The 12,485-nt window shown below is 44.3% G+C and overlaps 1 protein-coding gene across 4 annotated transcripts in view; it reads left to right on the top strand.

The window, feature by feature from the left end:
- The window catches only part of glis2b (GLIS family zinc finger 2b), a 29,310-nt gene extending 16,988 nt beyond the window's left edge, over positions 1-12,322 (top strand). For 3 of the 4 annotated variants that reach the window (XM_084925943.1, XM_084925944.1, XM_084925945.1), the window contains 6 exons: positions 4,095-4,289; positions 4,375-4,505; positions 5,824-5,979; positions 6,077-6,210; positions 6,301-6,419; positions 6,844-12,322. In XM_084925943.1, coding sequence (XP_084782069.1) covers positions 4,112-4,289; positions 4,375-4,505; positions 5,824-5,979; positions 6,077-6,210; positions 6,301-6,419; positions 6,844-7,586 — 1,461 coding nt within the window. In that variant the 5' untranslated portion in view covers positions 4,095-4,111 and the 3' untranslated portion in view covers positions 7,587-12,322. The remainder of the gene's footprint in view (positions 1-4,094; positions 4,290-4,374; positions 4,506-5,823; positions 5,980-6,076; positions 6,211-6,300; positions 6,420-6,843) is intronic. The other variant, XM_084925946.1, reaches the window with a different exon arrangement.
- Positions 12,323-12,485: the final 163 nt, after the last annotated feature.

Genomic DNA, 12,485 nt, shown 5'->3' with positions numbered 1-12,485 from the left:
TTATATTCAGTCTGTTGACAGTGAACATAATTAGTTCTAAAATATTAGTCAAGCTGTTTCTTTTTACTACCCCTTTTCCAGCCTTTTTTGTTGCCCCCGGCACTTTTTTTGACGTATGCTGTTGCCATCAAATTCAAAATGAGCTGACATATGTTTTAAATGGTGCATTTTCTCAGTGTAGACATTTTATATGTTTAGTATGTTCTAGTGTCAGTGGGTTTATGAGATTTGCAAAATCATTACATTCTGTTTAGTGTAATGGTATGCACACGGAGCAGCCAGCAGAGATCTTTAGTGTGTGGAGACCCTGGTAGTAGCTCTCTGCTTGACATCAGGTGCCAAACCAAATTCTATGCCAATGTTATATGGATTCAGAAATTCCATATCCATTCCTCATTGCATTTTATAGCATGGATCATAATGCCGATGGGTCCCTGCATAAGATTGAGCAGGATTTATAGAAAGGTTAAGCTGATTCCTGGTCTGCGCCTCGGGGTGAGGGCTTTTACGCATTTAAAGTGGATGACAGGCGATTTTCTGCTACTTTGGCCAAACAATAAAGCCAAAAAATTTCTTGGCAAGCATGTGTGGTAGGAGTTACAGCAAGTTAGTCATAGCCACCCAGTACAGCAGAGGATGGGAGTAGTATTAACTGCAGCAGATGCTCATATTCACTATGAGATTTTTAAATGTTTATTTTCACAGTTAATGACAACAAACTCCACTTGACAGCAATTACCAGTAAAATCCCGCCTTTATTGTTAGCAACATTCATTATGTGTCACCATATAATTTACAATAACCGTGTGATTGAAAACAATAATAAGTGAATCTCCTCGTTTGGAGGTCTGCACTGGTGAAGCGAGAAGCATACAGCCGGTTAAGGACTAACACGCAAAATCTCAGGTTCTGTGTTTTATTGCGACACCAACATTTCTTTAACCCAAGAACCTTTTACATCATGCGGGTCATTTAACAGCTTCACATTTTTCATGTGTTCATTGGTTGTGTGGTTCACTATATTCTGGACAATGTACACAAAGAGCTTATTTTAAAGCAGAATGCATGATTGTCTGGGGTTTTTTATTATTAGTTTGCTTATAGGAGGTAATATTTTATTTACCCACTGATGCTGGCCTTTGGAATTTTTTTCCCCAAAGAATTGTTGTAAGATGTGTTTTTATGTGCATGTGAGGAAAATGGGTGTCTCTTCATGCATCACAGCTCATCTCACCGATGATGCTGCTCTCATACAGTGCCTTCTTCTGTTTGCATCAGTACGTGTGTGAACTATCATCCTCTTATCTATGGCTGATTGAGTCTTTACACCCCTCCCAACCCCCTGGCTGTGTGTCTGTATTTGTGTGTGTGTGAGCTGTTGGCGATCCCTCGTTGGGATGGCGAACCTGGTGACCTCCCTGCTCCATGCCTCCCAGAAACAAGGGCTTCTCATGTGGCTGCTAGCCAGTTGCACTGAAAGCCCACCATTCACGACTAGCCATCCCTTCTATGAGTGTGTCTCGGCATGTGTGCGAAGGAGAGGGGGAACAGATGGATAATTTTTGAAATTACAGTTTGAGCAATTGCTTGTATGCATGTGTGAGCAAGCATGTATTTCTGCAAGAATCTGTGTGCATATGGTATACACTTTATAGACACTTAAAATAAGAAATTATAAAACTATGCCACTGTACAGATGGAGAAGATGTTTGTGTAGAGAAGCACTGAATTCGAGGACTTTATGTTCAGAGGATAGCTTGGCTTAAACATTCAAAATTGTATGGCATAGACTGTATGTAAATGATAGTCCCTTTAGCTTTGTAGCTGCCACTATAGCAATGAAAACATTTACATGGCAGGCTGGGATTATTAGCTGTCAGCTAATGCCAGCAACTTTGGTCAGCATACTGAATCCGTAGACCAGGGATGAGAAAGTCATTTTTAAGTGGGCCAGACGAGTGAAAGTCTCCTTTCTGTCAGTGTAAACAAGTTTAATTAATCCTCAAGATATCTTAATAAAAGAAAAAGAAGTGCAATTTTAATAAAACATCTCAGTCTTTCTACGTGATAAAGAAATGCTGCTCCTGAGAAAAGGAAAGAAATCTGTGAGCACAATTCTTTGGGCTTAAATTCTAAGACATGAATGTGGACAATTACAGAAAGAAGAAGAAGTTCTGGTAGCTTTTTGGCCAGTAATATAAAACTGAAAGTTTTTATTAATTAACAGAAACGGTCTTTTTTCAGCACTTTCTATAGTAGATAGTGTAAAACCAGGAACTTTCTGTCATTTAATTGTTTATTAATTAATCACTTTATTGTTGCCATGGCCATGCTGGAGTTCTGTCACTTAGAAAAGCTATAAAACGTAGATTTTCCCGAGCCGTTCAGTGGGTCGGATGGGTTCTTTGGCGGGCTGATTCTGGCCCCTGGACCAGAATGTTTATGTTTGACATCCCTCACATAGACTGTATGGGTGACACAGTTTTTTGCTAATTAATGCAAAATAACATACTAATAAACTGCCAGAATTTCACTCACTCAAACCCAAACATGAGTAGGAAACAGTAGAATTAAAAATACTCCAGAACACATTTGGAACTCTAAAATTAAGCATTTATCATAAAATGGGGGTGTACTGAGGTTTCTCACAGACGTCATGTGGATGACAGTTAGACATAATAGACGTGATACAGCCATCGGTTACTAGTGAAAAATATGTATTCCCTGACTGGATAGCAGTGGTTCCTGGAGATTGCCTGCTCTCGGTGGGGGAAATCAGATTCAAAGAGGGCAATGTACCAAAAACTTCTTAGTGATTGCTTTGGTTGTTAGCAGATTACTAAAGTTACTGTAGTTTTTCACATATGTCTGCAAATAGTTGCTAACTACTAGCCGAGCAGTAGTACAAATTGGTAAAGTGCAATAAAGAAGTGTTGCTAGAGTAAAAGCTGTGCCTCAGCGCAGCAGCCTGCTTGTTTCATAAGGTGCGACTTAGACTTTGAGGGCGAATGGTCTCCATTTATGCTTTCAGTACAGCTCAGAGTGTAGCTCGCCAACGTTTGTGGACAAGTCCATCACTTCCATTCAATCTATGACTGTAGTAATATGATAAACACCAAACCAACCTCAGGGTTTGGAGTGGGTGTGCAGGGTTTATCATAACTGATTTCAGCTCCGACAGCTTTCATACCCGGCTGCAGAGTCAGTTTGTCTACACCTTCTTCCCAGTAGGCCACAGCAAAAAAACAAAAAAACAAAAAAAACAGAGCAATGGCCACCACCGTATGGTAAACAGCAGGAGTTTACAGCTGTTGAATTACCTTAGTCTCCTTAGGACAGAAACTCTTTGTCCCTTACTGTACACCACCTGCCTGTGGCCGTTCCAAGTTGCTATTGAGCTGCACACCAGGGAATTTAGAAAATGAACTGAAGCCGTAAAAACTGTCTGGACCACAATAGAATTCCTAATTCATTTAGTCAAAAGAATGTGATTTTTTATTTAGGAAGTTATTGTTAAGGATTTGAACTCATAAATATAACAATGGGCTTCATGGAGGTGTCCAGTTCCTGAGTCAGAATGAGAGTTAGAAGAAGAGTCATGCCCACAGCCCCCAGTCTGGGTCCTGAGGTCAGTGTTTTTAGAGGAGGGAGGAGATAAATGCAGTGGGTACAGCTGAACTTAAAGACCTTCAGGGTTTGGTCTCAAAGGTCTACGGTGTCTGAAGGTGCACGGTCTCAGGGGTGGGGGTGATGTGACGGAGCGAAAGAGTGGCCAAGGGGTGGAGAGAAGTCAGGCTAGCGGTGGGGGTGACCATCTGGATTGGATTGTAGACATTCCTCAGGATGAGTGTTCGTAAAGGTCGAAGAAAAAAAAGAAGAGGGGTCACTGGGCCCTCAGTGTGTGTGTATGTGTGTGTCTGTGTGTTTATTTTTCTTTGGCTTACTCGGTGTTTCAGTTTATGATTGTGGTCGGTTCAGCAATGTTTAAGGTATTTCTTACCCAGTGGGATCGTGGAAAGGGAGATACTTTCAACAATATTTACGTGCGCAGTATTGCAGGTGTATATTAACGCCGAGCTTGCACCCACTTGCAGGAGGGAGGTCTGCGATCATGCTGTCGCTGGACGAGCCTCTGGACCTGAAGCTTCCTCGGAGGGCCAACGGGAAGGACAGAGGGGCGCGCAATCCTCCTCTCTCACCGCTGCACCCCAAACATGCTCGCCAGCTCCACATGGCAGATGATGGGACAGCAGTCATAGAGCCTGCCTCACCAGCATCTCCACACACAGGTGAGTAATAACAAACCACAACACAACTGTGTCTATGTTTAAGTGGACACACTGAGGCTAGTGTCCCTGTGTTGTGTTTTCATAGGCGTGCAGGTGGTCCCTCATGATCGAACAGACACTCCCACCCCCCCTGCAGTGGACCTGAGCATGTCTCCATCCTCCCGCCACACCCCAAGCTCTCCAGAAATGACCAACGGAAACTACATCCCTTCAGGCGTGAGTATATCAGAGCTCAAATTCACACACACACACACTCTGACAAGCAAACATAAGTGCTCCAAATCCACATTTTCTCATACTCTTTTCTTCGTTCACCTCCAAGTTGTTGTTAAAATGAACACCGTCTCTCACTGCAGCGGTGAGTGAGCACACTTTCCTGTCGACAGCTAGGAGTGAGTCAGCCTGCTAGGGTCAGCAAATCAGGAACAACATCGGGTTGTGTCACACTCACATAAGGGAATCAGGCTATGGAAAGGGTGGGAGGCCTCTGTGTGAGACAGAGTGGCAGAGTGAGGGGGTAAAGTCTTATCAAACACCTCTTGTGTCCCCAACAAATACCTTTGTCTGTGCAACTTGGACTCAGTGGCCCTGCTGACATGATGTGTGTGTGTGTATGGATGTTGGTGTGTACATTTATAATCGGATTTAAGACATGCAGACCTCACGCCGCCTAATTCAATTCCCACGCAATTGAATTCAGGCATGCTGGCTGGGGCCATTCAGTCGCCCCACATCTTATTGAGTCTCACACATCCCTCCAACCCAAACCCACCGCAGCACACACTTAACTTATCCCTGTGGACATAGATAGGAGACTATCTGTCTATCTTACCGTCACACCCAAAAATAAGACATCTTACAAAGTAGCTCACAGACTTTTTGCAGGGAGACGGCGTCATTTTATGAAATTTGTCACCTGCGCATTCTAACACTGAAGACTGTGATCTCTCTGTACGCCCTTTTTCTCTGTCTGTGCTCCCCTTGAAATCTCCGTGTACCTGTGCGGCTCTTTGTAAACGCAGCATTTCATCCTTCCCGTTCTCTCCTCGAGCTAAGATAAACTGTGTGTGTGTGGGTGAGCTGGTGCATTAGATCTTTGAGCCCCAGCTGAGATCCAGCGAATCTTACATCTCTCATGCCGAGCTCAGGGATGTAGGGAGGTTTTGTAGTGCACAGCGGGAAACTACTAGAGGAAAAGTGGAAGGGATTTTTTTTGAAGGGAAGGACATGAATCTGCAGTTCAGTACTCCATTGATAAAAAGCAACACTTTTACTTTGTCAGTCAGTCCGTCCATCAGCACCTGTCTGTTTTTCAAATGCAGCGCACTCCACAGCTTTAAAGCTGGAAGTGCAACAGCTAGTACTAAACAGAAGGTTTCACCCTTATACGATTATAACTATGGACAGTGGCAGCTGAGTTTTATTTACATATATCCTTTCATTTTCTGGGTTTTATGATATACAGTAAAGCTTGTGCAGCAGTTTAATAACTCTGTTGCTGTTTTTCCTCTTTTTTTTGGTTTGTTTTTACCAGAATTCTCATATCTCACAGGCCTTCCAGTTCTTTGTGCCAATAGGACATGGGACAGGACTTCACCTTCCATCCTCTATGTTCATTGGCCAGACTAGTGACAAGAGATCCTCTCCAGATCTTTCAGCAGATGAACAGCTAGCCTGTCGTTGGAAGAAGGTAAAGCTTTTTCTGATCCCCTTGCAGGGAAGTTTGAATCAAATCAAAACAACTGCATTGTCACAAGATTATATTCAAATGCTTTTCCCTCCCTTAGTGCCATCTGCTGTTTGACTCCCTGCAAGACCTGGTGGACCACGTTAACGACTTCCACGTCAAACCTGAAAAGGATTCTGGGTACTGTTGCCACTGGGAGGGCTGTGCTCGCAAAGGGAGAGGGTTTAATGCTAGGTGAGTTGAAACGGTTCTTTTTGTCTCTGAGGGGGGAAATTCAACAAGTGAGAAAAAGATTTAAAGCTTTTTCGTTTGTGTGTGCCGCAGGTACAAAATGCTCATCCACATTCGCACTCACACTAATGAGAAACCCCATCGCTGTCCCACCTGCAACAAGAGCTTCTCGCGCCTGGAGAATCTCAAGATACACAACCGCTCACACACAGGTCAGTGGTCAGAGCCCAGTGAGTACTGACGGATATCTGAGGCAGTGTTTGCTATACAATTAAACTGTAAAGTAAAAATTAATAAGGAAGTTCTTTATAATAGTCAGCTTGTGTTTTTGATGGCGTCAATCGAGTCATATTAAATAAAACATGACATTTTGTAAATGGCGGTCTCCATTAGAGTAAGAAAGCAGGCTAAACCGAGCTGTGCTCATTGTCTGACTTGTGATTGGAGAGTCAATAGATAACAGCTGTTTGGTTTCAAAAAACTAAGACGATGACTGCAAAAACACTCAGCTTGAGGCTGTGAAATCCTTCATATAAAGTCTCTACTTAATTCCTACAAAGGCTTTTGTTTTTGTGGAGTAGATTTTTAAGATTTTCTGAATAAATCTAAACATCTGTGTCATCTCTCCCCCTGCAGGTGAAAAGCCCTACATTTGTCCGTATGAGGGTTGCAACAAGCGCTACTCCAACTCCAGCGACCGCTTCAAACACACACGCACGCACTATGTGGACAAGCCCTACTACTGCAAGATGGTGGGCTGCTTGAAGCGCTACACAGATCCCAGCTCTCTCCGCAAGCACATCAAAGCCCACGGCCACTTTGTGACTCAGGAGCAGGGCTCCTCGGGTGGAGTGGGCTCCCTGTTAAAGGGAAGTCAGAGCGGGGGGTTTACTAGTGGTGGTGGGAAAGATTCAGAGTTGTCCTATGTGAGCGGAGCCCACATTATAATCCCAGGGGCAGCGGCTGCTCTCCTGGGAGGCCATGCTCTGCAGGGCCTCGGTGGAAGCCTGCCCCTGTCCCCACTCAGTTCTCGGCCCCTGGACCTCAGCACACTGGGCTGTGCCAACTCCCCTCCTGGCAGCTTGGGAGGAACATCCATCCTCTCTTTCAACGGCTCCCCGCTGGGTCTCACAAAGTCCCATCTTCTCTCCCCCGCGTTTCCCTCCTCGGCCCTGGGCCTGCCGATGGTGCCGGTTCTGGGGCCCGCATCCGAGTGCGGGGCCCAGAACCACCATGCAAAGAAGGGCAAAGGAGAGGAGGCAGAGAATGAGGTGACTGGGGGGGCCCTGAACCTCTCCACAGGAGGGTCTCATGATCCTTTGTCCTGGGTCGTAATCCCCCCAGGCACTGTGGTGCTCAAGCCAGCTGTGGTCAACTGATACACACACACACACACACACACACACACACACACACACACACACACACACACACGTTTTACTAACACACATTCCAGAAGAGCTCAGGGGGTCGGGATGGGAGGGTCAATGCCATAGTGAGGGTCTGGGCAGTCAAAGGTGATAGGGATTGGCTCGCACAATCAAATCCAGGCAATGCATTGGAATAGAGACACTTAAAGAATAAAAACATACTTATCAAATCGGCAATCGGCAAAAACAAGTGAAAACACTACACCTCACAAGAATGAGCGTGCAACGGAAGCCTATCGCATTGTTGGCAAAAAACTAAACTTGAGGCCCAAATGCTCTGTTCAGGAAACTTGTATGTACTTTTAAGGCCTTACAACAGGCTCCTCTTTCCTCTCTTATTTTATACTCCACTCATTCCTGTTTGCTGTTTCTATGGACAAGGACCATGAACGTGACAGTCTTAGTGCTCTGTGTTCTTACAAAAGTCCTCCTTCATTGACAAGTATTTATAAGACTGTACTTTGACAGTGTGCCTCCAGCTTCGCAGTGAGATACACACACACACACACACAAACACACACACAAAATAAGTGACGCGCTCACATTTAGGCAAACAGGGGGATTCTCAAATCACTTTAAAGTTTTGACCTATTTCTCGCAGGGCGCTGTGATTAATATGATCCAGACAAGCTTGCCAAACCAAAGCAAGTGAACTCAAATGTATTTGTGCGGGGGGACGAGACCATTAAACACAGCGAATAATAGCGTCAACTGGCTATAGTATCGAAACCTCAAAACTGCTGCTAACTATTGACAATCTGTCCCCAGTTTGGGGAGAGGGTGACCAACACAGACCAGCCTAGTCCACCGGAATGTGTACGAGGTGTGCAGACTAGGGGCTTTTAGGGGCACGGAGCGAACTGAGGACATAACATAGACAAACGGTGTTACATCACCTGGCAATCACCAATCGATTTTCAAGTGAGATTTAAGGCACTGTGGTGTAGCCGACACCCTCCAACCCCCCTCCTAGTACGACGTGACACACACGACATCCTGCTTGCCTTTTACAGAACTAGCACTGTTTTTTCTCCTGGATTGTCCAGCTGCTTTCCTGTAATTGAATCAACACGGCCAGTTTGCGTATGAAAGGGCCACTGTGGCGATAAACACTACTGTCTTGTATTTTTTTTTTTTTTTTTTTTTAAGTAACCCGACCCAAAACCAGCTGTGAAAAACAGGTGGTCGCCCAGTCGAGGTCCAACCCGGAGCCGTCGGTCGAATATTTGTCCCGAGTTCAACAAGTTTTCACGCTGTGCCAAAAGTACCTGGAAAACTGCAAGCGGGATGTTCGCATTGTGCCACAGAGGAGGGGTGGAGGTGTGTTTGGGGGGGGTGTTATGCACTCAGTGCCACATACAGCTGGACTGACTATGAAGCCACACTATTGCAAACTGCCTCAATTTACTCTGTCCAAAGGGGCAAAAATGGACAAAACAACAACAAAAAAAGACTCATTTAACTTCTGGGAAACTTCTTCTCATGGTTTGATAAAGCTGTCGACATGCACTTATCACAAACTATATCCCTTGTGTGTTCTTATGAAATGTTACACGGTTCTTTGATCTGTTGTTTTGCTCTCAGTCCGTTTTTTTTCCTGCTGTGGGTCCTTCCAGACGCCTGTCGCTCAGTAATTGTCCGTGACACTGACTTTGATTGCTGCGTGCACAGAAGAGAGAGGTCGAGGAGCGGGAGAGGAGGATCATAACACAAGGAACATTCCCTCAAGAGACTGACATAAACCCCAGCCCTCCTCTCTCTTCACTCCTCCATCTCTCCCCTCTCCTTCCGCTTCATTGGCTGTCTCCTTTTTTCATCACTTTATCCAAGGGGGCGATACATTCAGTTATTGCTGTTTCGTGTTTTTTTTTCTCTCTCTCTTTTTGTTTTGCTGTTGTTCAGACGAGACATTTTTTCTAATGTTGAAGATGCTTCTTGTGTTCTGTCATGGCTGCTCTGCAAATCAGCTTTCTGCTGTCGAGGACGAGTCTTTCGAGAGGTCGAAGAGTCGAAGAGAGGGAGAGCTTTGGTTGGTTTTCCAGCAGCAGTGGTGCCCAATCTGACATCTGGGAGACAAAAGGGATATTATTATAAATCTGAAGGGATGGGTAATAATTTTTAAAAACTTTAAAAATGCTTCAGTAGATCAGTGGATGACACTAAGTCTGTTTGCCAGCCCGTTATTTTGCCATTAAACCTATATGTGAATAATCTTTAATCTTTCTAGAATAATGAATCCAGTGTGATTCTTTTGCCCCTCAGGATCATTTTAATAATTCAAGTGATCTCTATCATCTAGTGCTGTCATCCACCCATCCATCCTCTTCAGGATTAGTAGGGGTGCTGGCGTGTATCCCAGCTTTTACTGGGCAAAAGGACAGCTCACCAGTCTGTCACAGGGCTAACAGAGAGACAGACCACTGTTCACACCTATGGCCAATTTTTTCCATTGTAGTATGTTATTATGTACTTTAACACACTGCCTTTCCCGAGCGTAACCTCACAAAGACAGTTATGTCCTCAGTGTGGTTTCCTATACAGTGTCACAAACTCCTTAACTCCTCCCCCTTGGATGCCTTCTATGGGTAACCTTTGTTTCTCTTTGATCTGAGTCTTTTCTGTCATATTGCAGATCTGCTTCCAGAGCAAAATGACTGGGTTTGCATCAGAAGTGAGCTCTGCCTATACAGCTTACCAAGGCTACCCTTGGAAAAAAAACATATTGATTTGTAAAGGGCAACGCTGTTAAATTTCTTAAAGAGTTAAGACCATACACTGTGCAAAAAGACAAGGTGGCAGACACAGTGATCTGTAATCTGTTCAGTAGGTTTGGGTTCAAATGAATGATGTCCTTGAAAATGTGGATTTTCTATCAATAGATGTGTGCAATTTTCATGCAGAACAAACAAGAGGCAGCACTTCCAAAACTTTACAGATTCCACCAAAACCTGGCAACCCTGATTTCGAGGCCATAACTGCAGATTTGATCCCTTTTGTCTTAAGCCAAAAGGTTGGAACCACTGCTTTGACATTACAGTCCTCCAAGACAAACACACCGGTGTGTGCCACTGAGGGAGTGTGAGCATAATAAATGTCTTTATTGAGAGAGTATCCGAAACAAAAAAACAACAAAAAGGAAAACATCTGACTGTGAAATGTTGGGCAGCACTGAGAGAGCGTGAGAGCAAAGAGAAAGGCTTGGCTGAATGAATAAATGAATAGACAAGGGACGGGGAGAGATGAGAGCAGAGGCTGTATGCCAGTGGAGGATGGCTGTGCAGCGCAGCCACTCTCCATCTGGCCACCTACCCCAGCAAACGGCCCTCTCAGCTCTGAAGTCGCTGTGCTGTGCTGTGCCCAATGTGGCAGCCACTCAGAGGCATACCAGCCTGCAGAAAACTAGGCCACTGAACTCTAGCTGCCCTCTGGGTTTTTTTTCTTTTTTTTTTTATAGATTAAACCTACAGGCTCAACTCCCCCACCTCCCGGCCAAAAAGCTTTTCTTGTTTTGACAGGGATAGTAAAAAGGCCACTTTCACAGCAAACAAAACAAGTATAAACCCCCGTGCCTGAGTTTGTGCTGCCCACAGGTCCACCAGGATTCACAGCCTACCTGTGTTTCTGCCTCAGTAATTTTGTTAGTCATTATCTCAGAGACCCCCCCCAAATCACCACACACACCCACACACCATTGGCCTGTCTTTGGAGTGCGGGTGGGTATTGAATTGAAAAGAATTTCTCGCTCTTTGAGTGGACAATCCTGGCGTGTGATGTCACCAAAACAGGTGTTAAGTAGGCTAGACACGGTTTCCATGGCAACAGTGAAACCCACAGATGCTGTGGCTCTCCTCTTCCTCCTCCACCTCCCCTGTCTGTCTCTTCCTCTTGCTGGTCGAAGCCAGGGACAGAGACTCGGCGTGGCTGCAGAAATCTGAACGATACTGACACGGATCCTTCCAGGGTCCACACATCTTTAATATTAAATAAGCTGTACGATCCATTAACCCTTTGAGCTCAGCCTGTAATAAACCGCCCCCCTCCCCCCTTTATAGCGAGTGTAGATAAGGTGATGCTGTCACGTCTTTTCTCAGCGTAGTGCGTTATTCGTCGGTTGTTTTTGGGAACAAAGTCATTGTAAAAAGTCATTCGGAGTCGCTAAAATGTCTGAATTCTAAAATCGTATTTTTCATATAGCATAAAAAGAAAAAGTGGTACGCGCTCCTGCAGATTTTAACACTTCACGTTGAGACACGTGGAGCTGAAATCCAGGGCAAAAAGCTGTCAGCGAGTCGGGTCAGGGTAAAAGGGGCGCCGCTGACCGAAAGCGCTACAGCGTTGCACAAAGGGTTAATGATAAGACTAAGGCCACGCAAGGCCTGTTCCAAGTTCTGTTTTTTTGCACATTTGTGAGATATTATGTCAGTATTTTAATTTTTCCAAGTGCCTTTTTATTATTATAGGTAAATATAGAAGTTATACACTATGAAAAAGAAAATGATTATATGAAAATATATATTTTTTTCCTGGCATCATGTTCTATGGTCGAACATGCAGAATTTTAGAGTTGTAAAAGTCTCCAATTGGTACAACATAGCGGCGTTCTCCTGTTTTAGAGGAATTTTATTACGATATTGATAATAATGTCAATGAAAACAAAAAAATGTTTAATAAAGCTGCATTTGATACTTTTGTGTGCATTTTCATTTCTATCTCACATATACATTAAAACAGGTGAAAACCAACCCAGAATAACCTGATTAACATTCAACTCGATGCAGTTAAATTCAGCACATAAGCTAAAATCGTATGTATAGAATTATAGTTTCCTTTTTTGCACCTCATTGCTTG

This window comes from Perissodus microlepis, chromosome 4 (genome assembly GCF_051167445.1).
Source record: "Perissodus microlepis isolate ML-2025 ecotype Zambia chromosome 4, ASM5116744v1, whole genome shotgun sequence".
In the NCBI taxonomy this organism is placed as follows: domain Eukaryota; kingdom Metazoa; phylum Chordata; class Actinopteri; order Cichliformes; family Cichlidae; genus Perissodus; species Perissodus microlepis.
This window is presented reverse-complemented; position numbering and strand designations above follow the sequence as displayed.